This window comes from Strigops habroptila, chromosome 20 (genome assembly GCF_004027225.2).
Source record: "Strigops habroptila isolate Jane chromosome 20, bStrHab1.2.pri, whole genome shotgun sequence".
NCBI lineage: Eukaryota > Metazoa > Chordata > Aves > Psittaciformes > Psittacidae > Strigops > Strigops habroptila.
In genome coordinates this window covers 943,842-962,957 of record NC_044296.2, presented here as the reverse complement: position 1 = coordinate 962,957, position 19,116 = coordinate 943,842, and the positions used below count along the sequence as shown (strand labels likewise).

The following is a 19,116-nucleotide window of genomic DNA, read 5'->3' as shown; positions in this document are numbered from 1 at the left end:
CCCTGGGGGGATTAGAGGGAGGCAGCATATGGCTGCTCCGCAGGGACTCGTCAAGGATGCCACAGGCTGTGGAAGGATGGAGCCGGACCCCCTCGGGCTCTGCCTGGAGCCCGCTGGGTGCAGGGACATGGCTCTGAGCCCCCGCAGCATCACGGCACAACCGGGAGGCAGGGACGGATCCAGCCACACTGGACCTCCTCCAGGCATGGGCTCCACCGCCCTCCTTGGTGCCTGGATGATGCTGCCCCTGAAGCCAAGCAAGGGGGTGAAAAGGGGCTTTTCACTCAGCTCCTGCCCCGCTCCGTGCCCCTGGGGCTGGATCTGGGCGCAGCGTGAGGCCGTGCAGGGAGCTCTGGGAGCCTGGTTCCCATCAACCTGCTGGCGCCCGGCTCCTCTTCATCCGGAGACACAAGGGGGGGATGCCGAGCACCCGCCTGCGAGACGGGGCTGGCACCGCGCCGCCCGCCAGCTCCTGCGGCATCCAGCAGCGGGATCCAGCAGGGATGGGCGAGGAACACACAGGAGCCAGGGCCCCGATGGGGCAGTGCCACGGGTGGGGACGTGTTTGGAGCTATAAATCACCGTTGGGAGCGATGCGGAAGAGCGAGGGTTCGAGCTCTGCGCCGCGCCAAGCCGGCGGTTCAATATTTACCTTAACCGGTTGCGTTTGCCAGGGAGGAGCAAGCTTTTGTTCAAACATGGAGCACGGCCCCCCCCTCCCCTGGTGCCTGGCAGGAAACGGGGCCACCAACCGCGCTGGGCAGTGGCACCACCACAGCTCCCCCGGCAGCACCGCGGTAAAAAGGCACTTCCACGGCTCATGTTTGGAGGGGAACAAACCAGGTTTAATCTCTGGAAAGTGAAGGAAGACCGAAAGGAACCTTAGGGGATGCCCCGGCCCCTGTGGACACACAGAGGGGGGGTCACAGCACCCGCTGGGGCCCCAAGTGCGAAGTCCACAGGCAGCGTTTCGAGTGCTGATGGCAGAGCGGGATCGTGTCTTTCTGACGCGGGTGCCCCCGGGGGAGGCTCGTATGAAAACGTGAGCTACAAAAGGCTTGAAACAGTGAACCTGTCCCTAAATAAATAAACCACGGGCTCGTGGCCCCTGCGCCGGCACTCGGCCGCACTGAGGATGCTGTCACCAGCACCCTTCACCCGCCTCGCTGGCCTGCCGTGGGGCTGTGTTGGGCCAGGGGCCACCTAGAGAGATGTCAAAACGCTTTTGGCCCCATGGAGGACCTCTTCCGCGGAGCCCTGTGAGCTCCATGTCCCCACGGCTGGGATGGGGCTGGAGCACAGTGTCCCCGCGCCCTGCCTGAAGAGCACAGGGACCTTTCCAGCCCTCCCGCAGGCTGGGTGGGAGCAGGGGACAGTCGCTGGGAGAGGGTGAGCAGCATCCTCCTGCCCCTCAGGACCTGCCCAGCTCCCACATGGGGACACACGTTGGGTCCCTCCGTGTCCCTGCGGTGCCGATGCTCTCACCGGGGCAGTGCCCAGCCCCACATCCCTGCGGCAGCGAGGGGGACCCACGGCTGGTGCCGCTACGTGTCCAGGGGCAGGAATGTGACGTTGCCCTCCGTGTCCAGGCACAGCCCCTCAGGCCCCGGCTCCGAGCACCCGCCGCCACCGCTGTCCTTTGGCATCGTCCCCTCCAGCGCCCGCCGGTTGTCCACGTCCCTGGGGCAGGTGACAGGTGAGCCCCGGTCCCCGGGGCCGGGTGACAGGCACTTGATGTCAGCCGACCCCGAGTCGTCTGTGGCTGGGGTCTTGGAGCCGCTGTTGTCCTCGTCCAAGGGGCTCTCAGCCCCCTCCGGCTCCGTGTCCAGCTCACCCTCCTCTTCCTCCTCCTCTTCCAGTGTCAGCTCAAACTGGAACCTGTCGGTGGTGGAGGGGGACGCGCCGTGCCCCGCGGGCGGGGGGGACGGGCTGCGCGGGATCATGCTGTGGTACCATTCCCGGTTGTCCTCCAGCGTGTCCAGGATCTCCTGGGCATCGGGGTGCACCAGGTCGGCCCACGTCTCCCACAGCGGGTGGGCAATGAAGTCAATGAAGCCCACCTGAAGGAAGGCAAAGCTCAGCCCCCGGCCTGGCCCTGTGGAACGCACCCCGGCTCCCCCCCCACGCCGCTGCCCCTACCTGGGACTTCTCCACAGAGGCCGTGTGCTTGTCGCACATGGGGCTGATCTCCATCCCCTTCTCCCGCTCCTGGTCGCCTTGGCGGAAGAACTCCACCATGATGCGGTCGGTCCATTGGCGGTAGAGCTCCAGCGGCTTGGTGGGGTTGCTGAGGTCGGCGCAGTGCACCATGTTCTGCAGGACCTGGGGAAAACAGAGGCAAAAAGCTGAGAACACTGGAGCTGTTCAGCCTGGAGAAGAGAAGCTGCGTGGAGACCTCAGAGCAGCTTCCAGTGTGTGAAGGGGGCTACAAGGATGCTGGAGAGGGACCTTCATCAGGGACTGGAGTGATAGGACAAGGGGTGATGGGTTCAAACTGAAACAGGGGAAGTACAGGTTAGATATAACACAGAAGCTCTTCCCTGTGAGGGTGCTGAGGCGCTGGCACAGGGTGCCCAGAGAAGCTGTGGCTGCCCCATCCCTGGCAGTGTTCAAGGCCAGGTTGGACACAGGGGCTTGGAGCAACCTGCTCTAGTGGACGGTGTCCCTGCCCGTGGCAGGGGTTGGAGCTGGATGAGCTTTAAAGTCCTTTCCAACCCAAACCATTCTATGACTCTATGACACAGCCACAGCACCGCTTCAGAGTCCTTTGTCCCCCAGGGCCACCACCCTATGCCAGGAATCCCCTTGGCCGTGGCCAACTGGTGTTGGGAGATGTAGTGGCACCAAACAAGACATTCCAGCTGTCCTGCCCAGAGCCAGGACCAACGCCTGCAATGCCAGGAAGGTTTCCCTACATCCCTGCACCCACCTGGATCCGGTCGGAGTAGTTGTCCAGCAGCAGCACCCCCAGGCTCGTCACCTTCTTAGTCTCCACCATCGTTTTCAAATCCGCCAGCAGATTCATGTGCTTGGACATGTCCGTGGCCAGCACCTGGATGGGATAAGTTGGGAATGGGGCTCAGCCTGACCCCACCACAAAGCCCCCCAGCCCGGGGGGGGGGGTGTCTGGGTTCCCCATACCATGTCGATGACCATTTTGCGCAGCGACTGCCTCTGCTTCTTGCTCAGGTTCTGGAAGATGTCGCAGTTCTCCTCCTGGAGAAGCTTGAAGCCCACAGCCAGGTGATGGTTCTCCAGCACCGAGGCGTCGTTGTACATCAGCGCCAGCTCCGAGTCTGCAGGATGGCACCGGTCACCCCGGGGGTGCTGCTGGAAGCTGCGGCCCTCCATGCCCCCCCCTTCCCAGCTCCATCCCTGCACCCCAGCTCACTGGTGTTGATGAGGAACTGGTTGGAGACACCGGGGTGGTCAACATCATGGATGGCTCCGGCGAAGATAGCAGCCATGATCTCCAGGTCTGTAAAGACAGCCTAGGAACAGTGGGAAAAGGTGTTGCAGATGTGTTATGGCCCTGCCAGACACACTCGGTGGCCTCGGTGGCCTTGGGTGAGCAGGGCTCACCTCCAGAGCAGGTGTGGAGAGGAGGACATGGGTGGACTGAGCCACATCGGCGGCATGGATGTTGTTGTGATAGGCCACATCGGCGTGGTAGTGGTCCTCCAGCGTCAGCATGTAGGTGATGAAGGTGTTGACGGGGATGCGGAAGGTCTTCATCAGGTCACGCTCCTGCGGGGAGGCAGGAGGTGGCTCATCCCCATCCGGGCATGGGGACAGGGACATCCCGCTGGGATACTCACCTGGAAGATGCTGTACATGATGACCGTCAGCGGGCGGTTGCCTGAGTACTCGGCGACTTTAAACACGTTGAGCCCCCACTTGTTGGTGTCCTCCAGCTCCTGAGGACCAGAGGGACACGGGTCCATGTGGGGCCAGCACCGGGGACCCCACGGCCACCCGGGTCACCCACCTTGGCCAGCAGCCCCTCCTGGTCCGTGCGCACCCCGAAGCGGGGAATGCCGGCGGTGGCCAGGCTGGAGCCGTGCGTGAGCTTCCTGACGCCGCTGATCTGGGACATGGGGCGCTTCCGCCGCTCCTTCTCCTTGTCCTTGGCCAGCGCCGAGGGGATCTCCACCTCATGCTGCTTGTCTGGGCCGGCACAGGGGACCATGAGCAGGGGGGTGGACCCCAATGCCAGGTCCCTGCGGGTGCGGAGCCCACCCTGCTGCCGGCAGAGGTGGCACCCAGGGAGAGGCCTCACCCAGGAAGGTGCTGGAGATGTACTCGGAGACCTGGTTCCCCGAGCGGCTGGTCTCCGAGAGGTGCGTCAGCTCCCGGTTCAGCATCCTCTTGAACTGCGGGCAGCGGGCAGCGCTCAGGGGGCAGGCGGGACCCCGAGGGGCTCTGCGGGGCAGGGGGTCCCCACGCTGGGGGACACTCACCTTGTTGGAGGCCATCTCGCTGACCGAGTGCCTGGTCTGCAGCGTCTCCAGCTGGTCCAGGCACCAATCCAGCTCCTCCAGAGTCTCCCGTGAGAGCTTCTGGTGGGCATCTTCTGTTGGGGACAGCCGCCAGCTTGGCACGGGACATGCCGATGGCATGGCGACCCGGCACGGGGACACACAGAGGGTCCTGGCTGCAGCGTGTCCCTTTCCAAGGCGGTGGATGGGAGCACAGGGGGGATGCAGGGAAACAGCCAGGACCAGGGGCCAGGGTCGAGCATCCCTGGGAATGGGGCTCAGCCCCATCACAGCGTCCCCATGACATGCAGCGTGCCCCACTGTCCCCATGGGGTGACAGCCAAGCCCGGGGCTCCCGCGAGGCCCCGCTCACACCAGGTTTTATTAATGGAAGGCTTGACGTCAACCGGAGCCTTCCCACCACGGGAGGAGCTGCCAAAAACCAGACAAGGATCCCAAAGGACAAAGCCCTGGCTGGGGCAGGGGGGGGCCTTGCTGCATCTCCAAAGGCCCAGCAGGACCCATCCGCAGGGATGTGGGGCCAGACAGGTCACCACAAGAGCAGCATCCCCCCCTTCCCCGCCGGCACTCACCGGTGAGGCTGGCCTTGCTGCCGGAGGGCAGGCTGCTGCTCGATCCTCGCCTGCGGAACATGGGGGGGGCTGAGCAGACGGGACCCCCATGGCGGTCCCCCCCTTGCCATGGGTCAGAGTGTGTCCCCCCTCCCAGGCAAGACCCTCACCCTCCCTATCCTGTGGCCAACTCACTTGATGCCGGCGCGGTCCTGGAGGTGGGTCAGGTTGCTCCGGACCGTGCGGAGACTGGCCAGGACCTGGGGGGGGGCAAGAGGGAGCTGGGGCTGGGCAGACCCTCCTGGGACCCCAACCCCAGCAGGGCACAGGGACAGCACCTACCTGTGCGAAGGGAGTGACAATCATGTCTTCCCCATGCCTGCGGGAGCAAAGGGAGCGTGAGCCACAGCGGGGGGAACCAGGGATTCTGGGGACCGGGGCGGGGGACACACTCACAGGTCACTGGCAATGGAGGAGTTGCGGGACATGGCTTTAGGGGACAGGTCGTAGTCGCTGTCGGAGCGGTACAGGAAGGACTCCCGGCGCTGGCCATGGGAGAAGGTGCCTTGGAGGACCAGCCCCGCGCCAGGGCTGGCCTGGGGGTCCAGCACGCCCCGGCCTGGGGGGCCATTCTCCAGGTCAAAGCTGCAAGGGGAGAGGGGACGAGGCTGGAGTGGGACGGGTGGCCCAGGGACCTCAGCCCATGGGTGCAGGGGCACAGCTCAGCAGATGCCACCAGGTCTCTGTGACACCATCGCGTTCAGACCAGCACGGCAGCTCCTGCAGCAACACCAGTCCCTGCCCAGCCTGGCCCTGCCGGCTCCTGCACCCCAATGCTGAGAACGGGCACAACTCAGCGCATGCGGACCCCCTCATCCACAGTGCGGGGACACTGGCTAGCAAAGGCAGGTTGCCCCATGTCACCCAGGTCATGATGCCCCTGGCTCCAGAGACCCTGGGAAGGGCCAGTTCCTGCCTGTCTCATCCCCTCCCTGTCCCCAGCACCATGGTTCCCAATTCTCCCAAGTCCTCGAAAGCTCCAAAGCCTCCATCCACCGTGGCTCAGGGCGTCGTGTCCCATGGGACAGTGTCCCAGCCACGGCATGGAGCCAGAGGATGTCAAACAACAGAAACCGCTGGGGAAGCCAAGCCCTGGCCCTTGGGGACATGCTGGTGGCAGTCTGGGGACACCCCAACCAGAGCCACCAGGCAGCCATGCGGGTCTGGGGGGGCACAAGGGACATGGGGACAGGGATGGTGGCCCCGCCGTGGTGGCTGTGGCTGCTTCACCCCCCTCCTCCTGCTCCACCAGCGCTGGGGTCATGGGAAAGGCTGTGTGAGGGACGCAGCCGGGGCCACGCAGCGCCTGTCCCCTCCCGCCGCCACCAATGGGGACAGGGACAAGTCACCCCAGAGCACTGGGTGAACCGGGAAAGCTCACGGGGCCACCCCGTCCCCATCGCGCCGCTGGGTGCCCAGCACCTACCCGATGCAGGAGTGCCTGCGGGACGGGCACCGGCTGCCCGGCTGCATCTCCCGGTGCCCGCGGCGCGGCCGTCCCCGGCAGTGGCAGCACGGGGCAGGCACCGTGCTGTGCCACCCCGCGCCGTGCCAGCCCGCAGCCCCTTGTTTTGCTGCCTCGGCCTCGCGTCCCCGATGGTACCGGGGACACAAAGCCGCATTGTGGCTCCTATGGCCCCGCGGGTGATGTCCGTGTCTGCTCCCAGCCCAGTGACAGCCCCGAGCCCCGGGGTGGGCAGGGGGGGACATGAGCCCCCCGCACGGGGGCTGATGCCGGGTTAAACCCCCTTGTTTTGGTGACAGGATTAATACCGGCCATGCGGTGCCGGTGCCGGGGGGGCCGGGGGCTGCTATAAATAGATGCTGTTGCTGCTGAGGAGGGATCTGCTGATCCCCACAGCGCCCGCGCAGGTGGGGCTGGCACCTACCAGCACCCCAGGGTGCGGGCAGGGGAGCACCCCAAAACCAACCCTATATAGCTCCATGGTGGGGAGGGCAGCGAGGTGCCCGGTTGTGCCGTGGCGGGTGCTTTGGTGCTTTGCCGTGCAGGAAAAAGGCCCTTTTCTCTCACCACCACGGCCCCCCCCCCCCCCGCCCTGGAGCAGATGCCTGTCACCTGCAGGGTCCCTGCCTGGCCATCACTGCAATGAGTGTGCCCGTGCTCAGCTACTCTCAGCCAACGGTTCCCCCCTGCCCGGCTTAGCCCCTGGCCACGCAGGGACCCCCCCGCTGTCCCCTGGTTGTCCCCCACGGCCCTGTGGGTCCACAACCTTGGGGACACGCCACAGCATTTGGGGGGGGGGGGTTGTCCAACACTGACCCCATCCCGGCAGTACAAACCTGGTGCCTCCTCCCGCCTGCCCGGGGCTGAGCGTGGCCCTTTGCCGGGGACCCATCAGCGTCCCCCCCCCCTTACCAGAGGGGATGCGCCACGGTGAAGCGCCGCTGCAGGCGGATGCTCTGGTTCATCAGGAGCTTCCTGAAGAGGACGGGGGAATTGCGGGGGGAACTGCGGGGGGGGGAGGCCGCCGGCGAAGCCCCCGGTGAGCGGTGCGGGGTGGGCAGCATGGCTCGGCGCGGGGACTCCCGGTGCGGTGCGAGGCCACGCTGCCGCCGGTGTGGAGCAGGAAGCGAGCGGCCGCCCCAGCCTCGGCCCCGGGAAACTTTCCATCCCCCTCCCGCCCGCGCCTGGGAAATTAAACAACTGTCTGGCTCCGGCACATGGAGCGTGTTCCCCCCCCGGCTGCGCCGCCGGTGCGCGCCGGCAGCCCGGGCACGTGGCCCCTCGCTGGCCCCGGGCCACCGGCCACCCTCGTGTCCCGAAAGGACTGGGGTGCTGTGCCCGCACACACGGTACAACGGCCCAACTGAGCCCCAAAGTGACCCAAGCATACGATGTGGACACACCACGGTGCCACCGAGGGACGTGGCTGAGCCCGGAGCATCCCAGACACACGGTGTGGCTGTGCCACGGTGTCACTGTGGGAGCTGGGAGAGCCAAACCTGCCCCAGGGCTCAAGTTGTGCCCCCAGACACACACACACCCCCCCCCGCCTTGATGCCTGCTGAGCCCCCTTCTGGGGCTGAGCCTGACGGGGCCAAGGAGCAGCAGGATGAGGCCGGCCCAGCTGGATAGATACCGGCTGTTCCTGACGGACATAAAAATATCCAGCAGCTGGCAAGGACTCAGGAGGGACAGCAATGGCTCCCCTTCCTCCCCCCACAACAGCACGGCAGGGACCCCAAAAACCACGGGATAGGGGTGAATCATGGGGAGATCATGGGGAGACATCAGGGCAGAGGGACACTGGGACAGAGGGAAATGAGGGGACAGCGGGCTGGGGGCAGAGCTGCCCTCCCCAGGCTGCCTGGCAGGCAGCAGCCCCTGGGACAGCAGGACAACCAGTGCCTGTCCCCAGGACAGCCAGTCCCTGTCCCCTCCGGGCTCGGCTGTCCCCATCGCACACGTGTCTGCGGCGAGTGACACCGGAGCCAGGTCCCCCGGCCGTGCCAGCCCTGTCCCCACAAGCCGGGCTGGGACGAGCACGGAGGTGGGGACAAGGGGAGGGGAATGGCCCAAAAATAACCCTGCAGCAGCGCAGCGGGGCTGGAGCCACCGCGGGAGGGGAGGGACCGAGGTCACCCCCGGGCAGGCTGGCAGCCGGCTGGGACATGGCATGGGAACAGGGATGGGGGGAACGGAGAGAGGGGTTGAGGACAGGGATGGGGACAGGGATGGGTGATGGGGACAGCCGGGATGGGGATGGAGGGGACGGGGACAGAGACAGGGATGGAAAGAACGGGAACAGGGGATGAGGGTAGGGATGGGTGATGGGGTAAAGGGGATGGGGCAGACGGAGACAGAGGGGATGGGAATGGGGACAGGGATGAGGACAGGGATGGAGGTGACCCGGAGCAGCAGGGACGGCGATGGCAGGCTTTGTCCCACGCCGGCCGCTGGCAGCAGGCGCTCTGCCGGTGCCGGTGCCCCGGTGCCGCTCCCCGGTGCCGCTGTCCGCCCACCAGTGCTGAAACCGGGAGCGGCACCGACGGCAGCGCCCTGCCCGGTAACCCCATCCCGGTGTCACCGGGGCGAGCAAACATCTCCCCCCACCCCGTTCCGCTCTTACCGGGGGGATTCGGACTCGTCGCCGCTGCTGGGGCCGCTCTCCTCGATGGTGAAAACCACCCGGGAGCCCTCGGGCTGGGGGCCGCGGGCCGCCTCCGCCAACCGGCAGCCCAACGGCGGCAGCAACGGGCTCCCGGAGAACCGCCGGCGGACGGCACCCACCGCCGCTCCCGCTCCCGACGGGGCGGCATCGGCGGCGTCGCGGCAGCGCTGTGGAGAAGCAGGGCAGCGGTGAGGGCGCGAGTCCCGGTACCGGGGAGCTGTGCGGGGTGCTGCTCCCGGAGCGCTCCCCGGTGTCCGTGTGTCCCCCCCCTCCGCAGAAGGGGGGTCCCTGCCCCGGGGCTCCCCTCCCCGCCGCCGTCACCGGGCGCCTGTAGCACGCGGGTGCCCCCTGCCGGGCACGGTGCCGCGCTGCACCCCGGGGGTACCGGGGCAGGGAGGGGAGGAGGCTCGGCCGGTGCACCGGGAGCGGTGCCCACAGCGCACGCAGCCGCCGAGACATTCCCACCCCCCCCCCGCTGCCACTGGAGGGGACACCCCCCCCGGGACCCCGCCGGAAACCCCCCCGGAGCCGGCGCGCAGTTACAGAGGTGAATAATAATTAACCGCCCATTAAAGGGATAATTAACTCCCGCTGAGCGCCGCCGTCCCGGTTATTGCTGCCCGGGGGCCCGGCGCTGGGACGCTCGTACCGGGGACACCCCCTTCCCCCCGGTACCGGTTTCGGTCCCGGTCTCACCTCCGCGCCGAGGAAGGGCAGCGCCGTCCGGCTCCGTCGCATCGCCGTCCCTGCGGGGGGGGAGCTCCGGGAGCCGCGGCCGGTGGGGGGGGTCGGCGGCAGGACCCGCCCGGGACCGAGACACGCGGGTTCCTCCCGCCCGTGATCTATGGGCACCGGGGCTCGGCCGTGGCCGCTGCCCGAGCTTGGCCCCGCTTCGGGTTTCAGGTGCCCCCAAGGGCCGGAGGGGGACGTCAGGCCGAGGCCAGCGTGTGGCCTCCGTTCTGCAGCACCCACCAAAGCCACAAACCCGCTGGTGCCACGTTAATGATCAACCACGGGCACCCGTTACCCACCATCTGTGGGGAACCGGGGCGCACCCGGGGGTGACTTATGGACCCCCCCCATCCCCTAGTACTGGGCCCCCCCCCACCCTGATCAGCACCGGGAGCACCCTCAGCCCAAGCCCGGGGATGCCAGGCCCCAGTGTGAGGGTCCCCACTGCTGCCAGCCCCCCACCCTCACCCGCAGCCCCTTACCGGCACCCGGTCCTAGCCACAGCCCCGGCCGAGTGCAGTGGAGCAGAAGGAAGGCGACGTGCGTGCCTGGCCGCGCGCTCCCTCCCATCCCATCCCACCGCGCCGGGGGGGCTGCGTGGTCCCCAGCACCCAGCGCAGCACCGCACCCTGCACCCAACCCGCGGCCTCCAGCCCGGGGTGGGGGGACCCCAAAAGCGGTCGAGGCCTCCCCCTGGGACCGGGGTTTCTCCCTGGGGAGGGAGCAGAGCAAATGGGAAACCAGAGCCAAGGCAGCAGCTTCTTTATTCAGCAGCGTGGGGGAACCGCGGCCGGGGGTCACCTGGGTTGCTCTAGGAAAGAGAGACAAAGAGTGGGGTGATTGCGCGTAGCACGGCTCCCACTGCCCCCCCCCGGTCATTGCCGGTTCCCCCCCACCGCCCCCCGGTCCCCCCCGCACCATGGGCACCTCGTCCAAGTGTTGGAAGCCGGGGGTCCTGCGCCGGCCCAGCCGCACCAGCAGCACCGCTGCTCCCCCCACCAGCACGCAGACAAAGAGGCAGATGATGGCGACCACGGCAGGACTGGGCTTGGTGGGGGATTGCGCTGTGGGGTCGAAATGGGCACCCTGTTACCCCCCATAGCATTGCCAAGCCTTGCGCCCAAGCACCACAGTGGCTCTTGGGGCGAGAGGAGCTCAAAACTGGCTCCAGCTCCCACTCCCACCACCGTCCCACCCCTCACAGACCCAGCACCCAGCTCCCATGCCACCTCCAGGGTTAGCATTAGGGTCCAAGGAGGATGAGGCAGCCCAGGGGGGCTCCGGGCTCACCCAGGGACCAGCACCCCTGAGCCCCTCTGCTCCATCCTGTGAGCAGGGGGTTTAGGGGGTCCCAGGGCTGCTGCTGTGCCCATGGCCACAGGTCCAGGAGCTCCCTGCCTGCACGGGGCCCCGCAGCCTGGCTCTCACCCAAACTGTCAACCACGGCGCTGGTGCCGATGGCCGGTGTCGTTCTGGCGCTGGTGGCCAAGGTGCTGCTGGAACCGGGGCTCACTGTGGGTGAGCTGGCAGCAGGAGAGGGCTCAGAGGAGCCAGGTGAGGATGGGGCTGGTGCTGCCGTGGAGCTGGAGGGATGTCCTGTGGCCGAAGAGCTGGACACGGCCGGGTGCGATGAAGACGGTGCCGTGGTTGCGTCGGATGGAGATGTTGCTTCCACCGAGCCCGGTGTCCTGGATGTAGATGGTGCCGTGGTCGTGTCGGATGGGCTTGTCAGAGATCCTGGTGATCCTGTTATCCCAGAGAGAGATGATGCCGTGGCTGGGTCGGATGAAGATGTAGGTTCTGCTGGATCTGATGTCGCAGCTGTGTCAGACGAAGGTGTATTAAGCACCGTCGAGGCTGGTGTCCTGGATGGGGACACTGTGGTGTCTGGGCTGGGAGGAGGTGTTGTAGACGCTGCTGCATTGCTGGATGGAGACACATCAGCCGTCCCCATGTCAGAGCCAGACGGAGACACATCGGGTGTCCCCAGGCTGGTGGCTGTGACTGAACTGGATGGAGACGATGATGCTTCTGCCCCATGTGCTGTACCTAGAGCATGGAGGAGAGACCTGGTCAGCAAAGACACAGCAGGGGCAGACCAGGCCTCGTGCGGGGCGATGGCACCAGCCCCGGCTCCTGGTGCTAATTTTTCAGCTGGTTTTACCATACACAGAGGACCAGAAAACCGGGATTTGGCCAATATCAGATCCCAGAAACCCTGGGTCAGGAAGAACCTTGACCCAAGCCATCATGGCACAGGCACAGCGTCACTGGGGACAAACATGTGGCAGTGGTAGACATGTACCACGGCACAGGGACATGTGCCAGCCGGGCCCTGGTGGCACGCACCGGACACCCTTGGAGCCGAGGCCACGTGGGACACGGCAGCATTTCCTGGGCAGTGCCCTTATCTGCTTCACCCTGTTTGCACAAGGGGAGGAGCAGAGCCAGCACCCAGCACCCAGCAAGTACGGTGCTGGGAGTCCCCACAGCCACCAGACCCACCAGGATGGGCCATTCCCACCCATTCCCATGTGCTGGGATGGCAGCGAACCCAGCGCCAAGCGCTCAGTGTTGGGCACCCACTTCTGTGCTGGATTGAGCGCGAAGAGGCACCTCAGGGTGCAAGGGGGGTCCTGGGGGTCCAGGCTGGTAAGAGGGGGCCCACATCACACCCCACAGCAGCACAGGGACCAGGGCCCTTTGTCCCCGGGGTGGTACCGGAGCACCCACACCACCGTGAGCCGGTTTGGCAGCACCGGAGCCGTGTCCTGCCCCAGGTGCTGCCGGTCGCAGGGTGGACAGTCCCCAAATGGGCTTCTGGGACCCCCGGGGTGTGGGTGCAGCCCCCCCCCCCCGGTGCCATGGGGCTCCGGATACCCCAGGCAGGGCTGGATGCGGCCCCACTGAGCAGGACAGGACCCCCCCGGTAACCCCATTCTTGTACCTCCCCAGTGCCCCGGTGCTGGGCGGAGCGGGGGGAAGGCCACAGAGCCTCCCCCCGGTGCCACCGGAGCACGCAGCCCCCACCGGTACCCCCATCCCCGGTACCTGCGGCGAGCAGGGCAGCGGCGCAGCAGAGCAGCAGGCGCAGCGCGCACCGGGACATGCCGTCGCACCGGCACCGGCACCGCCTTTACCCGCCCCGGGGGAGGCGGGGGCCGCCCCGCCCGCGGCGCCTCCTGCCGGCACCGCAGCGCAGGGACCCCCCCCACCCCGCGGCCGCCGGACCGGGAGCGCATCCCGGGCACCGGGAACCAGCCCTGCCTGCAGCGCCCCGGGGAGGGAGAGGGTCTGGGGTGGGGGGACACCGGGATGGAGGGGGATGAGAGATGTGGGGGGACAAAGGGACCCGGGCACATGGGGACAAAGGGCTGTGGGGACATGGAGCCTTGGGGACAAAGGGTTCTGGGCACATGGAGAGCAGGAACTTGGGCATGTTGGGACGTGGATACTTGGGCACGCAGGGATCTGAGGACACAGGGATGTGGTGACATGGGGACCTGGGGACGCGGCCATGTGGACACCAGAGCCGGTGCTGGAGGCAGCCGTGGGGCTGCACCGTGTCCGCGCCGTCCATCCCCACACGGAGCAGCACATCCGGGGCGCAGCGCAGCCATGTTCCGCGTGTCGGGGAAGGAGCTTCCTCTGGCCCGGTGCCGGGGCCCCCGGGAGGCCAAACTGCCGCCACCACCACCCAGAGCGGGGCCCCCGTGCAATCCCGGGTGTGCGCACGCCATAGCCGGGACATGCCAGGGCCAACGTCCCGGCCGCCATCCCCACACGCTCCATCCCTGGGTGCTGCTCCACGGGATGGAGCCGGGACCAGGCTCCGCAGGTGGGGGACGAGGAGGAGGAGCGATGGCGGTGCCAGGAAGCGAAGGCCGGTTGCCAAAGCCCAGGGAGGAGCTGCGGAGGCCCAACCTCAGCGGGGCCCAGGCGGGTGCTGTGGGGTGACCCCGGGGTGCCGGGGCAGGGGGGTTGGACCACCCCCCCCCCATGAAGGCACCAGCAGCCCCAAGGGGTCCATCAGCTGGGACAGAGCCACAAGAGGAGCAGCCGCCGGTCTCCCCTCACCACCTCCCCTTCCGCAGGGACCGCCCCAGCCCCAGGGGAGCCCCACAACCCCCCCAAGTGAGCTCAAGTAACCCCAGACCCCACCAAGAGAGACCTCTCTCACCCCCAAGGGAGTCCCAAACACAACCCCCCCCCAAGGATCCCCCCAACACCCAATCCCTCCCCAATAACCTCACGAGACCCCTTCTTCCCAACACCGCCCGGCCCCCAACACCCTCCTAACCCCCAGCACCCCCTTACTCCCCCCAAAGGATGCTCAGGGCCCCCCTTCCCAGCCCCGGGAGTAGCCCCGCTCCCCCCACAGGCACCCCCAATGCCTCCCCAGCACCCCGAAACCCCCCCACCCCCCCGCCCCAAGATGGCAGCCGGCCGCGCCGCTTCCTGCCCGCGCCGCCCCATCCGTTCCCCCCCCCGCCGCCGCAGACAGCCAGAGCCGGTCTCCGTATCGTGGGGTTTTACTGGGGCCTCACTGGAATGTGTCGGGCGCGGGGGGGGGGGTCGGGCTCCCCCTCAGTCCGTTCGCGGGGCGGGCAGGGCGGCCCCCGCACCCCCCCGGCATCCCCGGGAACGCTGTGTCCATCCCCCCATCACCCCATCGAGTCCCGCGGGGCCCCTCAGTCCACGCCCGGGCCCCTTCAGTCCGTGCCCGGGGAGCAAAGCGGGGTACGGGGGTCGTCCCCCCGGTCCGTCGAGGGTCAGTACGCCGGGACCTGGTGCTGGTGCTGCGGCAGGAGCTGGCAGCCGCTGTTGACGTGGCTGAGGACCTTCTGCTTGAGCTGGGCGACCTGCTCCCGGAGCAGGCTGGCGGTGGAGGCCAGCTCCGTGTTCTGGCTCTTGAGGCTCTTCACCTTCTCCTCCAGGCGGGAGATCCGCTCCAGCTTCCGCTTGCGGCACTTGGAAGCGGCGATGCGATTCCTCAGCCGTTTCCGTTCCGCCTTGATACGCTCCTGCGTGTCCATGTCGATGGGGGAGAGCGGCGGGCTCTCCCCGAAGCTCGGCACCTCCGGGACGATCTGAGGCTCGTCCTTTAACGGAGGAGGAGGAGGCGGCGGCGGCGGCAGCCGCGGAGGAGGCGCCGCGAAGGGGCCGGGGTCGGCGGCGTAGCTCACGGCTGGGTAGCTGCTGAGGTTGGCGTACACCGGCGGCTCCGGGGCCAGCCCGGCGGCGGGCAGCTCGCCCGCGCCGCTGCCTCCCGCCCCGCCGGGTCCTCCTCCTGCTGCTGCTGCTGCTCCGCCGCTCCCCGCCGCGCCGCCGCCCAACTGGTTCTGCTTGTGCAAGTCCTCCAGCGCCTTCACGAAGCCCTCAGCGAACTCCTGCTCCTCGGAAGCGGCCGCTTTGGGGTAGAGGAAGTGGCCGGTGGTCGGTGAGGTGGTGACCAGTCCGTTGGACTGGATGATGAGCCGCTCCAGCTCGGGGGACGCCAGCTTCAGCAGCCCCAGCTCGGCCGAGCCCAGCAGCCCCGCCGCCTCGCCGCTGGACGCACCCGGTGCTTTTAAAGCCGCCGCGACTTGTTCCGGTAAAGCCATCCCGAGAGCGTCCTTCTTCATCATGCTGCCGCCGGGGAAAGGCAGGAGGAGCCCGGTGCTACCGGAGGACGGGGCGAAGCCGGTGCCGAGCCCGCTCAACACATCATCATGGTAGAAGGGTGTTTCCATCCTCCTCCCCCGCCCGGCTGCGGGGGAACGGGGCCGGGGGGGGGGGAGGGAAGCACCGAGGGAGGGGGGAGGGGGAAGGGGACCGGAGGTACCGGTAGCACCGGCCGCAGCCCCGCTCCCGCGCGCACACACGCGTCTGCCGCCGGCGCGCCGCCTCGCGACGGGCTTTATTGGCGGCGCCGCCGCGGTGACGTCACCGCGCCGAGCCCTCATTGGCTGCAGATGACGTCCTCGCCCCGCCTTCTTCACGCGCGGAAGGGGGCGGGGCCCGTGCGAGCGCGCCGGGGGGGCGGGGCCACGCCCACTCCTGTCCCCCCCTCTCCCCTCCCCCCCTCCCCGCCGTTACCGGGGCAACCGGCGGGTAAACGGGACAACAGCGCGAGGGCCCCTGGGCTGACGTCAAGGCGGGGGAGGGGGCGGTCACGTGGCCCCGCGAAGGCGCGCGCGCGCGCGCCCCGCCGGGGATGATGGGCACAAAGGGAGGGGCGGGGCGGGGAGGAGCGGAGCGGGACCGGGACCGGGCAATGGGCTCCGGACACCGGGCACTGACACCGGGCAATGGGAACTGGGGACCGGGCACCGACACCGGGCAGTGGGCATTGGGAACTGGGGACCGGGCACCGACACCGGGCACTGACACCGGCACCGGGCAATGGGCACTGGGAACCGGGCACCGACACCGCGAGCTGGGAAAAGGGGCACCGGGAAAAGGGGCACTGGGGCTGGGCATCGACACTGGGAGAAGGGCACCGGCTACCGGGCACTGGGCACCGGTAAAAGGCACGGGAGGTCAATAACCCAAATACACCCGGACCCGCCCCACCAGCGCCGGCCCACCCCGGCACCTCCCCGCCACTGCCGCCGCTGTGTGCCGGCCCCGGCGGCGGGGAAGGAGTTAACCGGCGGTGCCGCCGCGCGTCACGGCCGGCCAGGCCCGCGGGCGGCTGAGGGGGTGGATCGGCGTCAGCGGCTGACGTCAGGGCCGATGGCCGCCGATAACCCCCCCCCCCCGGCACCGGCAGGATGCGGCCCCCGCCGGGGGGTCGCGGGGCATAAAGCGGCGGCGTCAGCGCCGGAGCGCGAGGGGAGCCGGTGCCGAGGGGGGAGGTGATGGTGGCACCGGTGCCGTGCGGGCCCGGTGCCGTCGTGGTGCGGGTAAGGGCAGCGGGGAGCCCGTGCCATGGGGCGCGGGTCCTGCCGGTGCGGCACGGCACGGCACGGGACATGGCACGGCTCAGCCGCGGCTGCCACAGGGGACACCGGTGACACCGGGACAAGGCTGGGACACGGTGGTTCTGGCACTGGGGAGTCACGCCAGGGCTGGGACCCACCCGCAGCCGATGAACTCCCAACCAAAGCCTTGATTAAAGCCCAAATCAGCCCCTTTCCCCGGGGTTGTCTCGGCCTCTGACCCCCGGTGCCGGTGTCCGGGGGGGTTGGGCCGGAGCTCCCTGACCCTGTTTCCGCTGCAAACCCGTCATTAGGGAGCGGCGCGGCCGGACCGGCAGGTTCTGGCGTCCCGGCCTGGCACAGCCCGGCTGGCGATGGACGGGGACCGGCGGGAGCAGCTCCTCCCGCCCCAGGGCATCCATCCCCATCCGGTGGGGATGCACCCATGGACACGGCTGCCTGCGCCCCATGGGTATCCATGGATGTGCTCCTGGTGCCCATGCCCGTGCACCCCCATTGCAATGAGCTGGGATGAAATGAGAACCAGCTTAGGCTGAAGATGCTTTAATCAGTTGCAGGAGGAACGAACCGGCCCCGGGGCCTCCCTGGAAGAGCGGCGGGAGGGTGGCCAGGGATGCGAGCCACGATCCATAAGCCACGATCCATGATCCATGCTCCGGCTGGGCCCAGCCGCCGGCACCCACCAGCAAAACCTCCCCGAGGGTCACAGCACCCAGTTCTCATCCTGCCTCATCCCCCCCATGCGCTCCCCCATCACCACCGGTGCTCATCCCTTGTCCCCAAACCGGAGTCACCGCCGGGGCCAGCCCGATGCCCGCAGTGAGGCAGCAGCTTCGTTTTCTTAATGAGCATTTAACGAGGGCCATGATTCAGCCCCTTCTGCCCCCCCCGGAGGGCAGAGCCGTGGGGAGCAGGAGTGGGGCGGTCGCTGTCCATGGGGCTGGTGGCGGTGCCACCGTCACCTCGGCTCGGGGACGGAGCTGCTATTCCCGGCGGTGCCGAGCACCCCCTGAGTCACGCTGCACTTCCCACCTGCCAGCCGGGATATATTTACCCCGGAGCAGGCGGTGAGGGTTTGGGATGAGCCCATGTCACCGCTGCCACCACCGGCCCTCAGTCACGCACACCAGGGCCACCAGAGCATCCTCGTGGCAGGACCCTGCGCTGCTCTTCCCATGGGACCATTCCCAGCTCCTTGATGCTGGTGGTGCCTGATCCTGCTCCAACCAGGAGCCAAGCCAAGGTGTCACATCACTGCTGGACACCCGTGGACCCGACCACGGACCCAACGCAAGATGCTACCACGGGTGCACCCGCGTTCCCCTGCTCCTGGATAAAGGGAACAAGGGATTTCTCCGTGGGTCCGGGCATCAGGGGAAGCTGCCTCTTAGTCACTGCCACAGGGAGGGAGAGAGGAACGGAGCGGGGAAAACAAGAAGTCAGTGGCCACCAGCGCCTGCCCCCAAAGCCACGCTGGTCCTGAGGGGCCACGATGGCCCCGGGGGCCTCCGACAGTGACCCCAGGCATGAAAAACATCATCATTATAAAAAAACCCCATAAAGAAGGAAAGAAAACACGTCGGGGAGGGAGGAGGAGGAGGAGGAGGAGGCTTTGACGTGTATTTTTAGTTGCTTAGCGCAGCCCTCAAGTATTTGGGCAGCCACTCCCTCCGCGTCGCAGGCGGCTGCTGGGGAACTATTCCTGTGCTGAGGCACCGGAGCCATGAGTCACGGAGCCACCGGCACGGCCACAGTGTCCCTGCGAGCAGGGACGGGCCCATGGTGGCTCCAGGGGGTCTTACCCATCCAGCGGGGATGTGCTGGGCCTGCCAGGCTGAGCCCACCCTCAGCCCTTCCTCCTCCTCCTCTCTGCTCGTTGCTTTCATCTCGCTCCTCCCTGGTTTGTTCTTTGCTTGCTTTGGTTTGCCAGCAAACAGCAGCCCCAAACACTCAGTTTTGGGGCAGAAAGGCCTAAAAGCACAGAGAAGAATCGTGCTGATGCCCAGGCTCGATGCTGCTCGGGCACAGCGCCATCGTTCACCCATCCCACTGCCCTTCCAGGGGTGGAGAAAGGAAGGGGGAGGCTTGAGGAAAGGCTGCTGGAGCCTGGGCTTGTCATTAACCAGCAGCAGAACCTCAGCAGCTCCAAGGCCTGATCCCAAAGCTCTGCCAGGAGATAAGGAGAACTTGGAGGCGGCTGCCCTGTTCCCAAGCCAAA

At 67.6% G+C, this 19,116-nt stretch overlaps 3 protein-coding genes across 8 annotated transcripts; all 3 read right to left on the bottom strand.

Moving 5' to 3' along the window:
- Window positions 1-804: 804 nt before the first annotated feature.
- PDE4C (phosphodiesterase 4C) lies at window positions 805-7,726 on the bottom strand. 3 transcript variants are annotated; one of them, XM_030509555.1, is made up of 15 exons: window positions 7,488-7,726; window positions 5,507-5,695; window positions 5,393-5,429; window positions 5,246-5,310; window positions 5,072-5,121; window positions 4,461-4,573; window positions 4,280-4,373; window positions 3,989-4,167; window positions 3,819-3,917; window positions 3,583-3,747; window positions 3,392-3,491; window positions 3,142-3,296; window positions 2,930-3,052; window positions 2,140-2,322; window positions 805-2,060 (listed from the first exon to the last, which is right to left on the bottom strand). In XM_030509555.1, exons 1-15 carry the CDS (start codon window positions 7,637-7,639, stop codon window positions 1,545-1,547), a joined length of 2,220 nt encoding a protein of 739 aa, XP_030365415.1. In that variant the 5' UTR covers window positions 7,640-7,726; the 3' UTR covers window positions 805-1,544. The 3 variants fall into 3 exon arrangements, with proteins under 3 accessions (XP_030365415.1, XP_030365417.1, XP_030365418.1); XM_030509557.1 differs by having other exon boundaries at window positions 4,461-4,570; XM_030509558.1 differs by lacking the exon at window positions 5,072-5,121 and having other exon boundaries at window positions 4,461-4,662; window positions 5,273-5,310.
- Window positions 7,727-10,720: 2,994 nt separating this feature from the next.
- LOC115618219 (putative protein TPRXL) lies at window positions 10,721-13,227 on the bottom strand. 4 transcript variants are annotated; one of them, XM_030509566.2, is made up of 4 exons: window positions 13,027-13,227; window positions 11,404-12,024; window positions 10,894-11,039; window positions 10,721-10,786 (listed from the first exon to the last, which is right to left on the bottom strand). In XM_030509566.2, exons 1-4 carry the CDS (start codon window positions 13,082-13,084, stop codon window positions 10,739-10,741), a joined length of 873 nt encoding a protein of 290 aa, XP_030365426.1. In that variant the 5' UTR covers window positions 13,085-13,227; the 3' UTR covers window positions 10,721-10,738. The 4 variants fall into 4 exon arrangements, with proteins under 4 accessions (XP_030365426.1, XP_030365427.1, XP_030365424.1 ...); XM_030509567.1 differs by having other exon boundaries at window positions 10,903-11,039; window positions 13,027-13,118; XM_030509564.1 differs by lacking the exon at window positions 13,027-13,227 and having other exon boundaries at window positions 10,903-11,039; window positions 11,404-12,422.
- Window positions 13,228-14,491: 1,264 nt separating this feature from the next.
- JUND (JunD proto-oncogene, AP-1 transcription factor subunit) lies at window positions 14,492-15,843 on the bottom strand. The gene has a single exon (XM_030509562.1). It carries the CDS (start codon window positions 15,705-15,707, stop codon window positions 14,748-14,750), a length of 960 nt encoding a protein of 319 aa, XP_030365422.1. The 5' UTR covers window positions 15,708-15,843; the 3' UTR covers window positions 14,492-14,747.
- Between the last annotated feature and the right edge of the window lie 3,273 nt (window positions 15,844-19,116).